This window comes from Geotrypetes seraphini, chromosome 1 (assembly GCF_902459505.1).
Source record: "Geotrypetes seraphini chromosome 1, aGeoSer1.1, whole genome shotgun sequence".
NCBI classification, from domain to species: Eukaryota; Metazoa; Chordata; class Amphibia; order Gymnophiona; family Dermophiidae; genus Geotrypetes; species Geotrypetes seraphini.
Genome location: NC_047084.1, coordinates 205,303,770 through 205,325,965, shown reverse-complemented (window position 1 = coordinate 205,325,965; position 22,196 = coordinate 205,303,770). Strand labels below are relative to the sequence as shown.

The window sequence follows — 22,196 nt, the reverse complement described above, 5'->3', positions numbered from 1 at the left end:
CCGATAAAGCAGAACTTCTAAATGAATACTTCTGCTCAGTCTTCACCTGCGAGGCACCGGGGTCCGGTCCACAGTTGAGGAAAAGGCAAAGCTCGGACGACCCGTACCGGAATTTCAAATTTACACCCAGCGATGTCTACCATGGATTATCAAAACTCAAGGTGAACAAGGCCATGGGACCGGACAATCTACACCCCAGGGTGCTCAAAGAGTTGTGTGCTGTCCTAGCAGAACCATTATCCGTGCTCTTCAATCTCTCCCTAAGTACGAGAAGAGTACCCTTAGACTGGAAAACGGCCAACGTCATTCCACTGCACAAAAAGGGTTGCAGGACAGAAGCTGCAAATTACAGACCGGTGAGTCTCACATCGATAGTGTGTAAACTCATGGAGACACTAATTAAACATGAAATAGATATGATTCTGAGCAAAGAGAATCTACGGGATCCCCACCAACACGGATTTACCAAGGGTAGGTCCTGCCAATCCAATCTAATTAGTTTCTTTGATTGGGTCACCAGAAAACTGGATTTGGGAGAGTCCTTAGACATCGTGTACTTGGACTTCAGTAAAGCTTTTAATAGCGTTCCACACCGTAGGTTATTAAGCAAGATGAAATCACTGGGATTAGGAGAAACACTAACTGCATGGGTCAATGACTGGCTAAGTGGTAGACTTCAGAGGGTGGTGGTTAATGGCACCCTCTCCAAAACATCGGTAGTAGCCAGTGGAGTGCCGCAGGGCTCAGTGATGGGCCCGATCCTTTTCAACATGTTCGTAGGAGACCTGGCTCAGGGGCTTCAAGGTAAAATAACATTATTTGCAGATGACGCCAAACTGTGTAACATAGTAGGTAATAGCACTTTGCCCGACGGTATGGCACAAGACTTACTCTTGTTGGAACACTGGTTCTCGACTTGGCAACTTAACTTTAACGCTAAGAAATGTAAGGTCATGCACCTTGGCAGCAGAAATCCGTGCAGAAATTACACCCTAAATGGTGAGACCTTAGCAAGGACCACAGCAGAGTGCGATTTAGGAGTAATTATTAGTGAAGACCTGAAAGCTGCCAATCAAGTGGAGAAGGCTTCATCCAAGGCTAGACAAATGTTGGGCTGTATCCGTAGAAGATTCGTCAGCCGGAAGCCCGAGGTCATTATGCCATTGTACAGAACCATGGTAAGACCTCATCTGGAACACTGTGTGCAATTCTGGAGGCCACACTACCGTAAAGATGTACTGAGAGTCGAGTCGGTTCAGCGTATGGCCACCAGGATGGTCTCAGGGCTCAAGGATCTCTCATACGAAGAGAGGCTGAATAAATTGCGGCTGTACTCTCTCGAGGAATGTAGGGAGAGGGGAGACATGATTGAGACATTTAAGTATATCACCGGTCGTATCGAGGATGATGATGATATTTTCTTTCTTAAAGGACCCTCGGCCACAAGGGGGCATCCGCTAAAAATCAGGGGCAGGAAATTTCATGGCGACTTCAGGAAGTATTTCTTCACCGAAAGAGTGGTTGATCATTGGAATAGACTTCCTGTGCAGGTTGTCAAGGCCAGCAGCATGCCAGATTTTAAGAATAAATGGGATGCGCATATGGGATTGATAAGAGGGTAATAGTGGGGGGAGAGTCATCGGAATAGGCAAGGGGAAGGGGATCTTTAGTGTGGGCAGACTAGATGGGCTATGGCCCTTTTCTGCCGTCATTTTTCTATGTTTCTATGTTTCTACTTCGGTCGCAATGGCATGGCAGTACCTCCAGGTTCTGGGGACCATGATGGCAACAATCTATATGGTCCCTTGGGTCAGTGCCTGTCTGTGTCCGCTGCAGGATGCTCTGCTTTCATGCTGGAATTCCCAGTGGGACCCATTAAATGCACCCCTGCCCTGGAGGACTGTGGCGAGGAGCAGTCTTGCATGGTGGCTGCAACCCTTCTCGCTTTCCAGGGGCTTTCTCCTCCAGATCTCAGATTGGGTGACTCTGTCTACAGATGCAAGTCTCAAAGGCTGGGGAGCGGTGTGTATGACTGTCTATGTTCAGTGCCAGTGGGCACCCTCAGAGCACAAGTGGTCAATTGGTGCTTCAGGCGTTTTGGCTGGCTCTTCTCCACTTTGAGGGTTGTCTCCCTCATTGGGCCATCCATGTCTTCTCAGACAATGCCATGGCAGTGGTTTACGTCAATCGGCAGCGGGGCACGAGGAGTCCCTCCCTGAGCATGGAGGTGCAGCTTCTCTTCTGTGGAGTGGACAAACACCTTATGGTGCTGTCAGTTGTGCATGTGGTGGGAGTGGACAACATTCAAGCAGAATTTCTCAGTCATCTGATGCTGAACCACAAAGAGTGGTCCCTGTCTCAAAGAGCGTTAGATTGCATAGTAGATCAGTGGGGGTATCCCGCTTTCGGTCTCAGGGCAACAGGAAAGCAGATTGATTCTTCATTTGCTGTTCCAAGGCCGGTAGCGCAGACCTGGATGCTCTGGTTCAGCCCTGGTCACAGGAAGGTTTCCTTTATCTCTTCCCTCCATGGCCCATGATAGGGCATCTGTTAAGGCGGATAGTGGCCCACAGAGGTCTGGTGTTCTTGGTTATACCCGACTAGCCAAGGAGGACGTGGTATGTTGACTTGGTTCATCTTCAGCAGGATCAGGGACTCCGCCTACCTTGTTATTCTCACCTCCTGTGCTGTAGGATTTGGATCACTTTGGTCTTATGGCATGGCTCTTGAGTGTGCAGCCTTGATTAGCTGGAGCTATTCTTTGGCAGTGATTGACACATTGCTTCACAGGAAATGGAAGTCCACAGGGGCAGCCTATGTGAAAGCTTGGAGTTGTTGCCATGTCTGGTGCACCCTGAATCAGGTAGTCCCGTTTGTTTCATTGATTCCTCGTGTCCTGGAGTTTCTGCAAGATGGTCTGATGAAGAGCCTAGTGGTAGCTTTGCGCCGGGTGCAGATTGCTTGTCTTTCATGTAAGAACATAAGAACATAAGTAGTCGCCTCCGCCGGGGCAGACCAGAGGTCCATCCTGCCCAGCGGTCCGCTCACGCGGCGGCCCATCAGGCATATTGCCTGAGCAGCAGTCCCTGACTAATTTTATACCTACCTCTACACTTATCTCTAAACCTTCCACTGCTCTTATCTGTACCCCTCAATCCCTTTGTCCTCCAGGAACCTATCCAGGTCTTCCTTGAAACCCTGTACTGTGCTATTTCCTATCACGGCTTCCGGAAGGGTGTTCCATGTGTCCACCACCCTCTGTGTGAAAAAAAATTTCCTTGCGTTTGTTCTAAACCTGTCCCCCTTCAATTTCATCGAGTGTCCCCTTGTTCTTGTGGTTTCTTTCAAATTGAAAAATCTGTCCTTGTCAACCTTTTCGATGCCCCTCAGGATCTTGAAGGTCTCTATCATATCTCCTCTGAGTCTCCGCTTCTCCAGGGAGAACAGCCCCAACCTTTTCAGTCTGTCAGTGTATGTAAGGTTTTCCATACCCTTAATCAGTTTAGTTGCTCTTCTCTGGACTCCCTCAAGCATTGCCATGTCCTTTTTGAGGTACGGTGACCAGTACTGTACACAGTATTCCAGATGGGGGCGCACCATAGCCCGGTACAGTGGCAGGATGACTTCCTTCGTTCTGGTCGAGATACCCTTCTTAATGATACCTAGCATTTGGTTTGCTTTCCTCGAGGCTGTGGCGCACTGTGCTGACGCCTTCAATGTCGTGTCTACCATCACTCCCAGGTCTCTTTCCAGCTTACTGACCCCTAGCATTGTTCCCCCCATTTTGTAAGTGAACATCGGGTTCCTTCTCCCTATATGCATGACCTTGCATTTCCCCACGTTGAAGCTCATTTGCCACTTTTTCGCCCATTCTTCCAGTGTCGTAAGATCCCTTTGGAGATCCTCGCAATCTACCGTGGTTTCAACCCTGCTGAATAGTTTGGTATCATCTGCGAATTTGATGACCTCACATTTTGTTCCCGCCTCCAGATCGTCGATGAATATGTTAAACAGGAGCGGTCCCAGCACTGACCCTTGAGGAACCCCGCTCGTGACCCCTTGCCAGTCCGAGTAGTGGCCCTTTACACCAACCCTCTGCTTCCTGTCTGACAGCCAGTTTTTGATCCATCGGTGGACCTCCCCTCGCACCCCATGATTCCATAGTTTCCTGAGCAATCGCTCATGTGGTACCTTATCGAAGGCTTTCTGGAAGTCTAGGTAAATTATGTCTATGGGTTCACCTTTGTCCACCTGGCTGTTTACCCTCTCAAAGAAGTATAACAAGTTTGTGAGGCACGACCTACCCTTGCTGAACCCATGCTGGCTCGACCTTAGCTGTCCATTTTTTTCGATATGATCACAGATGCCGTCCTTAATCAGTGCCTCCATCATCTTTCCCGGGACCGATGTGAGGCTCACCAGCCTGTAGTTTCCCGGGTCGCCCCTTGAACCCTTCTTGAAGATGGGTGTGACATTAGCTATTTTCCAGTCCTCCGGGATCTCTCCAGTTTTTAGGGATAGGTTGCATATTTGCTGAAGTGTCTCTGCTATTTCATTCCTCAATTCCTTGAGCACCCTTGGGTGGATGCTGTCTGGACCTGGCGACTTGTCGCTCTTTAGCTTGTCTATCTGCCTGAGGACATCCTCCTGGCTCACCTCTAGTTGGATCAGCTTGCTATCTTGATCTCCATTTTCTATTTCCTCTGGTTCCGGAATGTTGGATGTGTCCTCCCTCGTGAAGACTGATGTTTAACTTGTCAGCTATTTCTTTTTCCTCCCTCACTACTCCCTTTCTATCCCCATCATCCAAGGGCCCCACTTCCTCCCTCGCTGGTTGCTTTCCCTTTACGTACCTGAAGAATGATTTGAAATTTTTTGCCTCTCTCGCTAGTCTCTCTTCATATTCCCTCTTTGCTCTCCTAACCACTCGGTGGCACTCCTTCTGTTTTTCCTTGTGGTCCTTTAGGCTGGCCTGCGTTTGATCCTGTTCCCCTCTTTGAGGGGCTCATTGACAGCTCATTGGGATGGGACTCGTTTCCTGTGGGGTGCTCTGAGTCTTAGACCTCCACTGCACCTACCCTGTCCCGCTTGTAATCTTAATCTGGTTCTCCGCTCTGGCTTATAGTAACATAGCAAGTGACGGCAGATAAAGACCTGAATGGTCGATCCAGTCTGCCCAAACATCAGATTTTTGATGTGGTATCTGGATGTCGCCGAGTTTCTTCTCTCTGATCACCTGTCTGTTCTAGCGGATCCTGCTGGCAAGGGTAGGCCTGCTTCTAAGACCATCATTTGTAGCTGGATCCATATGGCCGTTTCTGCGGCTTACGTTATGGCCTGAAAGAACCCCTCCCCCCTCGCAGTGTGGGCTCATTCTACCAGAGATGTTTTCTTTGCATACATTCAACAAGTTTACAGGCTCGATTTGGTGGCCAAGCAGGATAATGCTTTTGGTGCCTCTGTTTTGGCAGCGGGTTCCTCAGTCCTACCTTGATTCTCCAGGACTGCTCTGTTATGTTCCACTGGTCCAAGAATAAAGTGAGATTGTACAAGAACGAAAAATTAGGCTCTTACTTTTGCTAATCTTCTTTCTTGTAAATCCACACTTTATTCTGGGAACTCATCCTATATTTTCCTGATTCACCGATTGTCTGCTTTTCAAGTACTGATAAACTGGATTTCTATTTTCTGACCAGCCTTTATAGAGTGCCATCTGTTTGGGTTTCACACTCAGTTTTGGGTGGTCCCTAGTTAGGGCACCTCCTTCTGTCAGTGCATGCTGTTTCTACTTATAGCACTATTATTATTGTTCACGTTACTACTATTTGCTATCCTGATTCAATTATGTTTACTTGTTGCTGTTTTGCATTTCTAATTGTGATCAGAATACACTTGCTTGTCAGGGAGTGTCCCCGTTCCCTCTCTATTGTTATTGTCCTCTACAGATGTTTCTGGCTGCTTTGCTACTGATTGATGTTTACAAAACCAGTGACAGTGATGAGGTATGAGTGGGAGGGATTTACGTCTCTGAAGTTTGAGGCTTCCTACAAAGTCCTGGCAGGTGGACGGAAATAACCCACTGGTCCCGGAATAAAGTGTGGATTTACAAGAAAGAAGATTAGCAAAGGTAAGAGCCTAATCTTTCAATATGTGAGTTGTATGGGAATACTAATTGGTCACCCAAAGTTTAAAACAAGTGAGATGAGGATAAAATAAGGTGAGGATTAGCATTGCACAGTGGCATTATCCTAGCCAATGAAGTTTAACTGAGTAGTTGAAAACGTTTCCCAATATCCGGCTATGTTGGCTTTAAAATAATCGTCATTGTGCAATAATTGAAAACTGTTGATAAAGTTCAGTTTGAAATTTCCAAAATTGCTGAAGTTAAGGGTATTTGAAATTTATATTAGAAAACTAGGCAAAGGCTTTCGCTAATTGTCACTAAAGAATTTCAGATGATATCAGCATGTTTTCTTTTTTTGTCTGTGGCATGTGGTCAGTGTGCTTTTAAACTGGCCATGACAGGCTGTTTCATGCCTGGATTTTCCGTTTTTATGCCATGCGATGTCTGGATACTGGTACTGAAAATCTGAGTATAAATAGGACGTTAGCATTTATTTGGATACCGGTGATATTCAGCCCTGTACCCATATAACTAACCAGATAAAATAAGGACAGCCTTGTTGTTCTTTTTTTGTGCCTCCCACCTCTTAGGTGTACTTCTTCCTTCTCCTTTGTCTCTTGCCTTGAGAATGCATATTTTAGTGCTCCCTTTAATGTTTCTGCTCTCTTTCGTTGATTCTCTCACTTTTTGTTTTCATCCTTGTCTGTTCCTCCTGTTCTTGCTTTTTCTGACTTCTCTTATCACTCTGTTGCGGCTCTTTATCCTACTTTATTTATTCTATTTCTAAACCTTCTCTTTTTTACCCCCTAGGATTTTTCCCCTCCCTGATCTAGGTTATTCCTCCCACACTCTCTGTCTCTCTTTCCCTGGTCCTAAATCTTCTCTTCCTTTCCTTGCTCTCTCTCTCTCCCTATATCTTCCCATTACTTGTCTACTCCCCCTTCCTCCTTTTTCCATTCTGGATCTTCTCTCCTTCTCTCCTAACTAGTGTCTTCTCAACCTCTTCCTAATAACCAGCCCTGTTTCTCTTTCCAACATGGGCTCTCTTTCTATCACCATAACTCTTCTTCTTATCCATGGTCCTTCCTTCTCCATCCTTTTTCTCCCTGAATTACAGGTTATCTCTCAGTCCTTGGTCCTCTCTTTTCTCACTGTTTCTTTGCTCCTTTCTCTCCTTCACTGTTCCTTCTAAGCTGAGCGGGAGTCCTCCAATTGCATTGTTGCCACCGAGGAGTGCTCTTTCATATTGTCAATAGTGAGGGATTGTCAATCTCTCCTTGATTCTTAAGGGCATGCGTGTCCCTAGCAATTGAAAATACAATACTGAAGGAATACCCTTCACTGGCAGCAATGTGGTTAGAGGACTCCTGCTCAGCTTAGAACAGGGATCTCAAAGTCCCTTTTTGAGGGCTGCAATTCAGTCGGGTTTTCAGGATTTCCCCAATGAATATGCATCAAAAGCAGTGCATGCACATAGATCTCATGCATATTCATTGGGGAAATCCTGAAAACCTGACTGGATTGCGGCCCTCAAGGAGGGATTTTGAGACCCCTGGCTTAGAAGGAACTAGGTCTTTTTTTAACTAAGCTGCCTTAGTGTACTTTACATGGGTTTTTCCTGTTTGCTAAAGCCATTGTTCCCACAGCACTAAAATGGTCAATTTTCTTTTTTTTTTTCAATTAATGGCACAGCCATTAAAAACAATTATCATGTGAGCACTTACCACCACCCATTTTATTGGTGGTAAGGGCTCATATGGTAATCCTGCGCTAATCTGCATGCTTTAACATAGATGTGCTAACTGATTAGTGTAGAAATGCCCCCTGTCCTTCCCAGACATGTCCCCTCAAACAATAAATAAAAAATAATTTTTAACACGGAAGTAGCACATGTAGATTTGGGAATTACCACAGGACACCTAAGCATGTCCTGAGGTAAGCCCTTTTAAGCTGCAGTAAGCGGGCACTAGTTCTTACTACAGCTCAGTAAAAGGACCCCTAAGGGCTAGATTCACTAAGCAAACCGATCGTGTACCTACAGATGGTCTGCGCATGCATCGGGATCACTAGAGAGCGACCCCGACAGTCGGATGGGGGTGTGATTCCAATCACCCTCATTTGCATGAGGGCGATTCGTGAATCAGCTCCCCGGACACGGATCGGATTCGATCCGTGCCCTTTGTGAATCTAGCCCTTAGTTGCCTAAAAGCTACCAAGCATAGTAATTGATGGCAGATAAAAACCTGCATGGACCATCTAGTCTGCCTAACAAAGTGAAGCATGCATTTGCTGCTCTGTGCAGGTTATATTCATTCATGCTTAAACACCAGTTCGTAATTTGCCATCATGCCGAGCATTAATTAATAATTTCTTAACCCTATTTGCAATTAGTTTTAGCATATTAATATTAATTTTTGATTTGACTTGGAATCTACATCTTGCTTCTGTTTGTTGTATACAGAATCTTTTAGCTGAAAAGGTGGAACAACTGATGGAATGGAGTTCAAGGCGCTCTGTTATTCGTATGAATGGAGATAAATTCAGAAGGTTTGTGAAGGCACCACCTCGCAATTATTCAATGTTAGTAATGTTCACTGCTCTCCAGCCTCAAAGACAATGCTCTGTATGCAGGTAAGGTTATGACGCTCTTTAAATATGAAACATGACTTTCTCTCTTAGCAAAATAACCTCTCTCTTGAGAAAACAATATGAGGTTTATTTAAAAAGGAAGAGAACATACCAAAATGAATATATAATATAAAAAGCAACCCACAAACCTGTTGAAGTTTGGAATATATATTTGCTAAACATCTGCAATGCAGTCCTTTCCTGCCAGATTTTATTTTTTAAAGTGATACTGCATTTACATTTTTATTGAATAGCTTGTAATCAGCTTGGTCTAGGAGCCCACAAGAAGGGCAGCTATTTTATATTTAATCCTTAGTGGAATGCATGTCATAGTATGAGAGGTAACTGTGTTGGGTGCACTGGGAAATAGTGATCATAACATTCTGGGATGCACTGGGGAGGGGCCCAAGGCTCTGATTTGCTCAGATGCTTAAGGCCCCTCCCATAGGAGGGTCCTTAGGCACCTGGGCCAACTGGAGTCTTAGGCCTCCTTCCAGTGCTTCCTGTCCAGACTCAAGGCGAGAGTGCTGAGGAACGGAGTCCCTTCAAGCACATGGGTGAGCTTCCCAGGACATCAGAGGAGCTCTGTCTCTGTTGGTGCCAACTCTTGACAGTGAACCAATTATTGGCATAAAGGCACAGACAACAAACAGGAAATGGGTCTGCAGAATGAGCAGGGGCTACACTATAGACAACATTGATGCCATTGGAGCTTAAGTGTCATGCCAAGCCAGGATGCAATCCACTCATCAATGGCAAGCATCAGAAAAAGCCAAGCCAGTTCCAGTATGGTCAGGTCCATAGAAGGTATCGGTGTTGAATTGGCAGCCTGGTCTTGGCAAGCTGAGTCCTTTTTTCCCCTTTGTCAATATGAAACATTTTTAGGATGACATTGTTTTTTTATGTATTCTGCCACAGAGGATAAGATTCTGAAAGAATGTGGGAGGTTGAGGATCTTAAGAGGTGAGGTATGTGATAAGGGAGATAGGGTATCCCTAGAACAGGGGTGTCCAACCTGCGGCCCGAGGGCCGCATGTGGCACCGTGAAGTATTTTGTGCGGCCCCGGTCAAGGGCAATGCAGTGTTTTCCTCTGCTGCCCCCGGGTGTTTAGCATCTTGCTGGCTTCCTCCTGTGTCTTGCTGTAGCATTTGAAAGTTTGTGCGGCCTCAGAAACATTTTTTTCGGCCAATGCGGCCCAGTGAAGCCAAAAAGTTGGACACCCCTGCCCTAGAAGGTACAGAAAAAAAGTCTCAACTCTTTCTAGAGACCTCAAATCCCCACGCTCTTGTCCAATACACCAGCCTTGGGCCAAAAGAGTTACTGAAAGTCCATTATCTCAAGGAATGTAGGGCCTCCCTTTAGGTGTAACTATTCTAAGGAACCCTGAGAGCTGAAAGTAGAACTCATAAAGGACCTGATCTAGAGAAAGGACCTGGAATGTGAAGCTTACCCAGGGGAAAGAAAAAAATGAAATGAGATGAGAACACTCCAGTGAATAACATGAAACACCCATGGAGATAGGTGAGAAAAAGAGAGTCAGGAATTGGACATGGAAGTGGATTCATAAACTAAGAATCACAGTCCAAAGGGAAAAAGGAGTAGAAGGTAAAGAACCTTTAAGTGCTCTGTGAGGATGATGAATTTCTCCTTTTAGACTCCATGCTTGGACAGTCAGGTGTATCCTTACATCCTAAGTGACAGCTTTCTTCTGAGTAAGGTGTCTGACCTTATTCTCTGGGTGAACTTGTGAACTAAATCTACATAAAAGACCATAATCTACATAATCAGCCAACTAGTTGCATGGATATAAGAGTAGTAAACAAGTGTTTACAGTCCCAAGAGAACTTTCTCTCATTGTTCCTGGGAAATATTGAGTCATAGACTGTTTATTTGATGGATTGATCATTTGGGCTTTCACTCACCCTGATTGAAAAAGTAGGAAGATATCAGGATGCTAGTAAAGGGAGTAAATAAGTGCAGGAATATTTTAATGCTTCTTTAGAACTTCATGGTGCATCTTCAACTATATTATTATGCACAGTTCTGGTTGCCATATCTGAAAAAAAATACAGAATTAGAAAAGGTTCAAATTAGAGCAACCAAAATGATAAAGAGGATGGAACTCCTCTCATATGATGAAAGACAAAAGATGTTAGTGCTTTTCATCTTGGAAAAGAGAAAATTGAGGGGGGACATGATCAAGGTCTGCATAATCCTGAATAGTGTAGAACAGGGTAAGAGTGAATTGATTATTAACCCTTTTATAAAGTACAAAAACCAGAGAACACTCAATGAAATTATATTGGAATACTGTTAAAAGAAATAGGAGGAGATTTTTTTTTACTTAAACTATTGTTAAGATCTGGAATTCATTGCCAGAGGATGTGGTTACAGTAGATAGCATAGCTGGATTTAAGAAAGGTTTGGTGTCCAAATGGTAGATTAACTTTAATGTGGACAAATGCTAAGTTATATACATTGGGAAGAATAACCCAAATCATAGATACTAGATGCTATGGTTAATGTTGAGGGTTAGCACCCAAGAAAAAGATCTGGGTGTCATTGTAGATAATACGCTGAAACCTTCCGCTCAATGTGTGGCGGCGGCCAAAAACCAAACATGATGCTAAGAATTAGTGCTGCCCGATTCAGGAAAAAAAATTTTGATTTGATTCAGCCTATTGAATCGATTTTTCGATTCAATTTTCCTGCCCAATTGGGTGTTGTTGTTTTTTCAAACATTCGGGTGGGTTTATTTTATATCCTCTTCACCCTTTTATAGCCTCTTCACCCCCTTTGCCTTCTCTTAACCACACTGGCGCTGTTGTATAAACAAACAAAAAAGACTTTTCCTCTCTCTGTTAAATCCTAGCTCACGTTTGCAGCTCTAGCAGGATACATGTTTCAAATCTGACATATTGTAATCACAAAACAGAAAATAAAATAATTTTTTCTACCTTTTGTTGTCTGGTCATTATTCAAATCTTGTTGGTCCCAGGCTCTGGTTGTATTCTGATAATTTGCTTGCCAGGGTTTTCCTTCTTTCTTCGTGCTAACCATCTATCTTCTATCTCTGTCCTCCCCTTCCATTTCCCTTCCCTACTGTGGAGGTCTGGCATCTTTCCTTTTTTTCATCTCCATCCACAGATCCACCTTTTCTCAACTATCCTTTCATCCAGCATCTCTCCCTCTTTCCCCACCACCCCAGGGTCCACCATCTCTCCCTTTCTTTTCCCAACTACCCTCCTATCCAGTATCTCTATCTCCCCCTCCACACCATCCCTTGTGTCCAACTTCTCTCCCTTTCTGTTCCTTCCCTCCCTAAATCCCATTGTCTACCATATCTTTCCCTCTCCTCTGTTTTTAGACCCATTATTTCTTCCCCCCCAAAGTCCAGTATATGCACATTTCTTTGAACCCCCCCCTTCCCTCCCTCCCTCCATGTACTTCTACACCGGGGCCCCATCCCCTGAAGGTCTGTCCCTCCCTGAAGGAATGCACCACTCCCCCTGAAGGCCTGCCTGTCCTCCCTGAAGGCCTGTGCCACCATCCCTGAAAGCATGTGCCACCACCCGTGAAGGCCTGTCCCCCCTGAAGGCCTGCGTGTTCCCCCTGACCTACCGTGCATCCATTTACCTCATTTCAGCAACCTGCAGAGAGGATCGCTTGTGCTAGTGATCTCTGCAAGCTGTTATAGGTCTTGGGAGCTGTCTTCCCTCTGCTGCGGTCCCGCCCCTCCTCTGATGTCAGAGGCAGGATCACAGTAGAGGAAACAGCTCCGAAGGCCTATAGCAGCTTGCAGAGATCACTAGCACAAGCGATCCTCTCTGCAGGTTGCTGAAATGAGGTAAATGGATGCGCGGTAGGTCAGGGGGAACACGCAGGCCTTCCGGGGAGGGGGGGTGCAGTCCTTGGGGGGAGTGCTGGTTCAGGCCTTCAGGAGGGACAGGCAGGCCTTCAGGCTGCTTAAATGAGGTAAATGGATGTGCGGGAGGCCAAGGGGGAAGCCGGGCACCAGCACTTCCCGACTGACCCTCCCCCCTCGCCCTCTAAAGCAGGAGTGGCAGTGGCCGGCCAGCAAGAGGCAGCACTGCCGCTCCTGCTTTAGGGGGCGAGAGGGGAGGGTCAGTTACCGAATTGGGAGGCCGATTTTTTTTTTTTTTTTAATCGATTCAAATTGATTCTCCCGAAGTAAATCGGTGAACCAATTTGAATCGTGAATCGGGCAGCACTACTAAGAATTATTATAAAAAAGGAGTTAACAAGACTAAGAATCTTATAATGCCTTGGTATTGTTCCAAGTTGCAACCTCACCTTGAGTACTGTGTTCAATTCTGGTTGCCTTATCTAAAAACAGACATAGTGGAACTAGTAAAGGTTCAAAGAAGAGTGACCAAGATGATAAAGGGGTTGGAACTACACCCATATGTGGAAAGATTTAAAAAGTTGGGGCTCTTCAGCTTGAAAAAGAGATGGCTGAGGGGGAGATATGATTGAAGTCTATAAAATCCTGAGTAGTGTAGAATGGGTAGAGGTGGATTGATTTTTTACTCTGTCAAAAATTACGAAGACTAGGAGACACTCAATGAAGTTTCAGGGAAATATTTTTAAAACCAATAGGAGGAAATAATTTTTTCAGTCAGAGAATAGTTAAGCGCTAGAATGTATTGTCAGAGGATGTGGTACGAGCTGTTATATAGCTGGTTTTAAGAAAGGTTTGGAAAATTTCCTGGAGGAAAAGTCCATAGTCTGTTATTGAGACAGACAGCCTGTGTCCCTTATATGGACATTCAGTTGAGGACAGACTAGGGAGGGTTTTGATGGCTGGGATGGTTAAGATGGGCTGGAGTGAGCTTTGATGGAGACTCCAGTAGATAGAACCTAAGCACACTTTGGGCAGGGCTCTGAGTTTCTGGCCCAGAAATATCTAAGAAAAAGGATCATTTAAACTAAATAAATTTATGGAGCATGTATGGTTGGGAAGACTGGATGGACCACTTGGGTCTTTATCTGCCGCCATTTACTATGTTATTAAGTTTATTAGGAATTTATATACCACTTATCAAGGTTTATCTAAGTGATTTTTACAGTCAGGTACTCAAGCATTTTCCCTATCTGTCCTGGTTGGCTCACAATCTATCTAGCGTACCTGGGGCTACGGAGGACTGAGTGACTTACCCAGGGTCACAAAGAGCAATGTGGGGTTTGAACCCACAACCCCAGAGTGCTGAAGCTGTAGATCCAACCACCGCGCCACACACTTATGTTACATGGGGGAAGCCACTGCTTGCCCTAGATTGGTAGCATGGAATATTGCGACTATTTTGGGTTTTGCCAGGTACTCATGATCTGGATTGGCCACTGGTCTGACCCTTTAAGGCTATTCTTATATTTCTAGAGGAAAAATCCATAGTTTACTATTGAGACTGCTTTCTCCCGATTGGTAGTATGTACTGTGCCCTACATTGGTCGCTTTTGGAAACAGGAATCTGGGCTAGATGGACTATTGGTCTGACCCAGTATGACTGTTCTTATGTTCTTGGGCAAATCACTTAGCCGTTCATTGCTTTAGATAGAAACTTTGATTGTAAGTCCTCTAGGTACATACATAGAAACATGATCTAATCTGATCTAATCTAATCTTCCATTTGTATGTCGCTCATACCCACACAGGCTCAAGGTGACTGTAAAGAGAGGTAAGAGGGGAGAGAAAAAGGAGGGAGAAATAGGAGGTGGACAGGTAGGAGGGAGAGGAATGGGAGAGAAAAAGAGAGGAGAGAGGAGGAAGGGGAAAGGGAGAGAGGAGAGGGTAAAGGAGATTAAGTATCAAACAAATGGCCCATCTAGTCTGCCCATCCGCAGTAACCATTATCTCTTTCTCTCTCTGAGAGATCCCGCATGCCTATCCCAGGCCTTTTTGAATTCAGACACAGTCTCTGTCTCCACCACCTCTTCTGGGAGACTATTCCATGCATCTACCACTCTTTCTGTAAAAAAATGTATTTCCTTAGATTACTCCAGAGCCTATCATCTCTTAACTGAAAGCAAATCGCTGGAACAAGCACTGTTTTGTGCAGTGATGTGATTTGGACGCTGTTTCCTTTTTTGACTGGTCAACAGTATTACTATAATTATATATTTTTGATTCTTTGCACTTATAATTGTGTAATAGCACACATCTACACATTTCACAGGTAAGGGCCCAGGTATGTTTCACAATTTTACTCCCTCTTGGTTTATTATGTGACAACTCTGTTGTAAGGAGCTCGCTCTTGTTCAGTTGTGAGTTGTAAAAACTGAGGGCCCTCCCCACTCTCACATATTTCATTATAGACTTCTTTATTCAGTTGTTTTGAACTCTGCGTTTCACTGTTGCCTAGTCAGAACCAATATTTATAGGGGAGAGTGTGGCACAATGGTTAAAAGCTACTGGCACAATGGTTAAAAGCTACAGCCTCAGCACCCTGGGGTTGTGGGTTCGCTGCTCCTTGTGACCCTGGGCAAGTCACTTAATCCCCCATTGCCCCAGGCACATTAGATAGATTGTGAGCCCACCGGAACAGACAGGGAAAAATGCTTAAGCACCTGAATAAATTCATGTAAACCGTTCTGAGCTCTCCTGGGAGAACAGTATAGAAAATTAAATAAATAAATATTGACAGTGATGTCACTGTGGTCTCCTTTTACAAGGGTGTGCTAGCGGTTTTAGCGCGCTTAGCACACGCTAAAATGCCACGCACACTAGTCGCTACCACCTCCTTTTAAGCAGGTGGTAGTTTTTCAGCTAGCGCGTGCTATAGCGCTCACTAATCGTGTGCGTGCGCTAAAAACGCTAGCGCACCTTCGTAAAAGGAGCCCTGTATTTCAGTGTTCTCTGCCACCATCTGCTGATTTTCAGGGAAAGAGGGTGGGGGGGAGTAACCTACTAGTCTGGACTGGTCTAGCAGGAATTAAAGAAAGGAAATTATCAGGTAGGAACAAATTTGACCATAACTCTGTTTTTATTGGCTTTACTTTATTAACTATACATACTAATGTGTACTTAACTCCTTGTACTTAATAGACAAGCTAATGAAGAATATCAGGTGCTGGCTAACTCATGGCGTTATTCATCTGCCTTTTCTAACAAACTCTTCTTCACGGTAGTGGACTATGATGAAGGGGCAGATGTTTTTCAACAGGTAATAATTATAGGTTATGCTCTTGAAAATATTTAAATTGTTGAATTTCATTGGTTTTGTAGATTTGTCCAATGTTATGACAGTTATTGTACAGTATAAAGTTAGTAATTATAAAAATGTTCATATTTACAGCTGTGAGAAAAAGTTTGTGAACCTCCTAGAATGGTCTGTATTATATTTTAATTTGTCTATTCTTAGGTGTTTATTAATTTTACATTTAGGGGTCAATATTCAAAGTGGTTTAAGTGGCCAGAAATGCTGCAGTTAAATTACATAATCAAGACTAATCAGTCATATTCAGTGGCACTTACCGTATTTTTCGCTCCAGAAGACGCACTTTTTTCCCCCAAAAAAGTGGGTGGAAATAAGGGTGTGTCTTAGGGAGTGAATACTCAAACCCCCCCCTAACTTATTTTAGTTCCTCCAGCGGTCCTGCCCTTCCCTCCGGCTGACTTCCGAACTAGCTGCAGCAGCGTCAGAGCAGCGCAAAAGGTAGACGCGAGCTTTTCGCGTGCCTATCTGATTCACAAAATCTGATGGCAGCCATTCACGGAGCGGTGTGGGACAATGCAGGCACGCGAAAAGCTCACGTCTGCCTTTTGTGCCACTCTGACGCTGTTTTAGCTAGCTTAGGAGTCAGCCGGATGGAAGTGCAGGACTGCCGGGTCACCGGAGGAACTAAAATAAGATACTGGGGGTGGGGGGTTGACCCTGCCTGCTTGCCTCGGGGTGGTGGGCCCTGCCTGGGGGTGGTGGGCCCTGCCTGCCTGCTTGCCTTGGGGTGGGAGGCCCTCCCTGCCTGCCACTAGGCCTGCCTTTCTGTAACTAGGCCACTAGGCCTGCCTGCCTGCCACTAGGCCTGCCTGCCTGTCACTAATTATGCCTGCCCTGTGCCCTGTCCTTGCCTGCCCTGTCTCTGTGCTCTGTCCTGACCTATCACTAGACCACCAGAGGGGGGACAGGGTACAGAGCCTGGCAGGGAGGGAGGACAGGGTGCAGAGCCTGGAAAGGAGTGCGGGGTTGGTTGCAGAGCCTGGCAAGGAGAATTTGGTTCAGAATGTTTTATTTCTTGTTTTCCTCCTCTAAATCTAGGGTGGTCAGGCACCTCTTACGGAGCGAAAAATATGGTAACTGGTTACTGCCTCTGAAAATGATCAGTTAATACCTAATGCAAAACTGGCTATTTTAGAGGTTTTCCAGGGGTGGAGTCAATTTGGTCTATAGAATCGATTTTTCTTTTCAGTTCAATTTGTTTTTCCCACACAATTGGATATTTTTTTCAAATGTCCTGGTACATAAGAACATAACATAAGAATTGCCACTGCTGGGTCAGACCAGTGTTCATTGTGCCCAACAGTCCACTCCCGCGGCGGCCCTTAGGTCAAAAACCAGTGCCCTACCTGAGTCTAGCCTTACCGGCATACGTTCTGGTTCAGCAGGAACTTGTCTAACTTTGTCTTGAATCCCCGGAGGGTGTTTTCCCCTATAACAGCCTCCGGCAGAGCGTTCCAAGTTCCAAGTTTCTTTATTGTTGATATACCATATATCAAAACAAATGTCTAGATCAGTGGTCTCAAACTTGCGGCCCGGGGGCCACATGCGGCCCACCAGGTCCTATTTTGAGGCCCTCGGTATGTTTATCATAATCACAAAAGTAAAATAAAATTGTTTTGATCATATGTCTCTTTACCTATAAATTACAATATTATTATTAAAACTTAGCCAAAAGGAAAGATTTATAAACTATAAAGTGTTTTATCTCATGCAAAATTGTCATTTCTTTAATAAGAAGAAATTAACCATTCTTTCTGCGGCCCTCCAAGTACCTACAAATCCAAAATGTGGCCCTGCAAAGGGTTTGAGTTTGAGACCACTGGTCTAGATGGTGTACAATATAAAAAGATTATGAGGGACAGTTAAAATAAGTAAATAAAAGCAATATTTTATCATATTAAAAAAATACTAGACAGATTCAGATTAACGTACATGAGACGGAAGGAGAGTAGGGGAGGGCAAGGATATTTAAAATACATCAAAGTAAAATTAATAAAAAAGGACTGGAAATGGGAAGTGGGAAAAACATTGGGAGGGGAATCATTTCAAAAGAAGTATTAGATGTTTCATAGCTTCACATGAATCAAGAAACTGAGAGACTGCAGCTGATACTAAATAGTAAAGGCATCTTTAAAAAGGAAGATTTTAAGTTTGGATTTAAATTTTTCAGGCGAGTTCTCTAATCGAACGTCTAATGGGAGCGCATTCCACAGAGAGAGGACGGTAACTGAAAAGATGGATTTGCGAGTAGTATTGTAAAATAGTTCCCGTATTGATGGTATGGAGAGTAGATTTTGATTATTTGGTCGTAGGGTCCTTGATGATGAATAAGGGATCAAAAGTTTATCTATGAACACCGGTTGGTTAGAGTTAACATAACATAAGAACATAAGCAGTGCCTCTGCTGGATCAGACCAGAGGTCCATCATGCCCAGCAGTACGATCACGCGGCGGCCCATCAGGTCCAGGACCTGTATAGTAATCCTCTATCTCAGGGGTAGGGAACTCCGGTCCTCGAGAGCCGTATTCCAGTTGGGTTTGCAGTGCATGCAAATAGATCTCATGCATATTCATTGGGGAAATCCTGAAAACCCGACTGGAATACGCATATATATTGCAGTGTACAATTGTGATTCATCGTGTGATTAAAAATTTTAATCGATGTACAGTCCTACTTATTATTAACCCAATGGAGGCCTGATATTGTAAAACAATTCCAAAATGTGGTTTCCTGAATGAGAGAGTTAAATTTGAGAGGTCTGTGTCTAACTAGTCCTCTTGGATTTCTATGCTGCTCTAAGTTTTATATTTTACTTTCTGTTTGCAAAACTTGATAACTTTGTATACAATATAGTTTTGAGATTATTATAACATAATGGTGGTTTATCTGTTTTCTTCTAGCTGAATATGAACTCTGCTCCAACATTCATGCATTTCCCAGCTAAAGGGAAACCCAAGAGAGCAGACACCTTTGACCTTCAGCGCATTGGTTTTGCAGCAGAGCAGCTAGCTAAATGGATTGCAGATAGAACAGATGTGCATGTATGTAATATTCTACTATAATTGATGTGAGCATAAACTAATCTTCACTTTCTTTGTTAAATCTCACAATGGGCCCTTTTTCTAAGCTTTGTTAAGCACTGGATTCTTATTGGCAGTCACCTAAAAAACGGCGCTGTTTACAGAATTGCAGCTTTTGTCAAAGGTAGGCGCCGGAAATTTAGGCCTACATTTCCGGCACCTATCTTTGATGAGAATCGCATCTACAGATGCACCTACTTTGACCTTAGGCATTCTAAGGCACCTCCATAGACACAATGAAGGTGCCATTTTTCTAGGTGCCGGAGGTGCCTACATTTTTTTAATGATTTTAAAATTGTTTTTAAATGGCTTTACCAATTAAGTTAGGCTTATAACTTAAGGCACCATTTATAGAATATGGTCCTAATTGCCTATCATGAGATGCATTAAAAAGTCCCTGTCTTGTTTAATTTAAATTCTTGTCTGCCATTTTGCATTTGTTGGTGTGTGGTTTGTTCTTGTTAATAAAAACAGATTTAAACATAAAAAAATCCACATTAGTATTGCCATCTGCAATACTTTTGCCAACTGTGAGGTAATTATTTTTTTATCATTTTTGTTTGGAGGGGGCATGTCAGGAGTGGAGAATGGGTATGATTGTGCTAATTAGCTAGCACACTCACATTAGTACGAACTATTGTAACTAAATAATGTAGACCTAAAATGGGAGCCCTTACTGCATTCTAGACAGGAGGTGTAAAGTGCTCCCGTATTAATTTTTTAAATGGCCACATGCTAATGGAAATAGAGAAAAATGAAGGCAGATAAAGACTATATGGCCTTCCTAGTCTACCTAACCATGCCATCCACTATCTCCTCCTCTCTTTTAGAGATTCAATGTACTTATCCCAAGCTTTCTTGAATTCAGATACACTTTTTGTTTCCACTACCTTCACCAGGGGTGAGGGTGTGGGAACAGTTATAAGCATCTACCACCCTTTCTATGAAAAAGTATTTTCTGAGTTTACTTCTGAATCTATCCCCTTTCACCTTCATCCTATGCTCCCTAATTCCAGAGCTTCCTTTCAGTTGAAAGAGACTCGCCTCATGCACATTTATGCCACATAGTTATTTAAACATCTCTATCATATATCCCCTCTCCCGCTTTTCCTCTAAAGTATATACAGTAAAACCTTGGATTGCAAGTAACTTGGTATGCAAGTGTTATGCAAGACAAGCAAAACATTTTATTAAATTTTAACTTGATATACAAGAAAGGTCTTGCAATACAAGTACATATAGTATACACGCATCACATCATCACAACTGAATCGATTGTTCTTCTCTGACACTGCAAGAGTGTAGTGACTGTTCTAAACAAGCAAAGTCTTGCAATACGAGTACATACAGTATACACTTAGTTGATGGTTCTTCTCTCTGACGCTCCGGATTGTAGTGACTGTTCTATATGAGCGAGGTCTTGCAATACAAGAACGTATAGTATTTTGTATTAAAGTTTTTGGATTGTGGAACGAATTGTCTGAATTTCCATTATTTCTTATGGGGAAATTCACTTTAATATACGAGTGTTTTCGATTACAAGCATGTTTTCGGAATAAATTATGCTCGTAAACCAAGGTTATAATGTATATTGAGATCTTTAAATCTGTTCCCATACGCCTTTTGATGAATACAATCAACCATTTTAGTAGCCTACTTCTGGACTGACTCTATCCTGTTTACATCTTTTTGAAGGTATGGTCTCCAGAATTGTAATCAATATTTTAAATGAGTTCTCACCAGATTCTTATACAGGGGCATCAATACCTCATTTTTTTTTCCTACTGGCCATTCCTCTCCCTATGCACTCAAGCATCCTTCTAACTTTTGCTGTCACCTTTTCAGCCTATTTGGCCTCCTTAAGATCATCACATACTATCACATCTTTCGTGCATACAAGTTCTTCACCCCCTAAACCGTACTATTCCCTCGGGTTTTTGCAGCCCAAATCATGACCTTGCATTTCTTAGCATTAAATCTTAGCTGCCAAATTCCAGACCATTCCTCAAGCTGCGCTAGATCCTTCCTCATGTTATTTACACCATCCACATCTCTATTGCAGATTTTGGTGTCATGTGCAAAGAGGCAAATCTTACCTGACAACCCTTCAGTAATATTGTTTACAAAAATGTTAAAAAGATCAGACTCAGGAACTGAAACTTGCAGCACATCACTGGTAACATCCCTTTCTTCAGAGTGATCTCCATTGACCACCACCCTCTATTGCTTTCCACAACCATTTCCTGACCCAGTCCGTCACTTTCAGTGGTTACTAGCTGACATTTAGGCCCGGTCTGAGCAGCCGCCTAAGCAGCTTTTGAGAATCATACAGGCATCCTATATAGAATCATGTCTGTCCCCAGTTCTCTAACCAGTGTCCATATCACAGGCGCCAGTTAGAGAATCGCGTTGCCGCTGAGCTGATCGTCGCAAGGGAATCTCCCTGCAGCGATCAGTTTAGCAGCCACAGCAGTGAACCCATCCCCCCTGCAACGTCGACCGGCAGGAGAGATGCCCTCCCTCCGGAGCCACTCCACCTCCAAATATCCATGGCAGAAGGAGTGCCTAATTTCTTCTTCTGCCCCCCCCCCACCCCCATGAGATATCCACTGGCAGGAGGGATGCCCACTCCCTCCTGTCACCCACCCCCCCAGACATCCCCCGGCAGGATGCCCACTCCCTCTTGCCGGAAACCCATCACCTCCTGAAGATCACTGGCAGAATGGACGCCCAATTCCTCCTGCCAGAACCCCCCCTCGCCTGAAGACATGCCTCCACTCTGACCCTCCCCCCACAAGCCCACCTGGACCCCCAGCAGTACCTATTTTTTGTAGGCCAGCTGGAGGAATGCTTACTCCCTTCGGCCAGCAGGCCCGCCTTCACAGAATTGTGGGCCTTCCCTTTCCTGATGCATCCTGGGATACACCAGGGAGGGACCTAAGGCCCTGATTGGTCTATATGTTGAAGGCCCATTTTAGGTCTACATGTTGAAGGGGGGTTCAGGCATGCTGTGGGGCTCAGACCTTGTTAGGGTGAGTAAGAAGGGAGATTGAAATTGGGAGGGGAAGAGCCAGACGAAAGAATGATCTCCAGATGCAGGCCCAGCTTAATACTAAGCAGGAGCTAC

The 22,196-nt window shown here is 44.2% G+C and overlaps 1 protein-coding gene across 4 annotated transcripts in view; it reads left to right on the top strand.

Moving 5' to 3' along the window:
- TUSC3 (tumor suppressor candidate 3) overlaps positions 1 to 22,196 on the top strand; it is an 82,058-nt gene that overhangs the window by 17,673 nt on the left and 42,189 nt on the right. For all 4 annotated transcript variants that reach the window (XM_033962415.1, XM_033960816.1, XM_033963161.1 and 1 more), the window contains exons 2-4: positions 8,586 to 8,755; positions 15,817 to 15,934; positions 18,890 to 19,030. In XM_033962415.1, the coding sequence (XP_033818306.1) occupies positions 8,586 to 8,755; positions 15,817 to 15,934; positions 18,890 to 19,030 (429 nt within the window). The remainder of the gene's footprint in view (positions 1 to 8,585; positions 8,756 to 15,816; positions 15,935 to 18,889; positions 19,031 to 22,196) is intronic.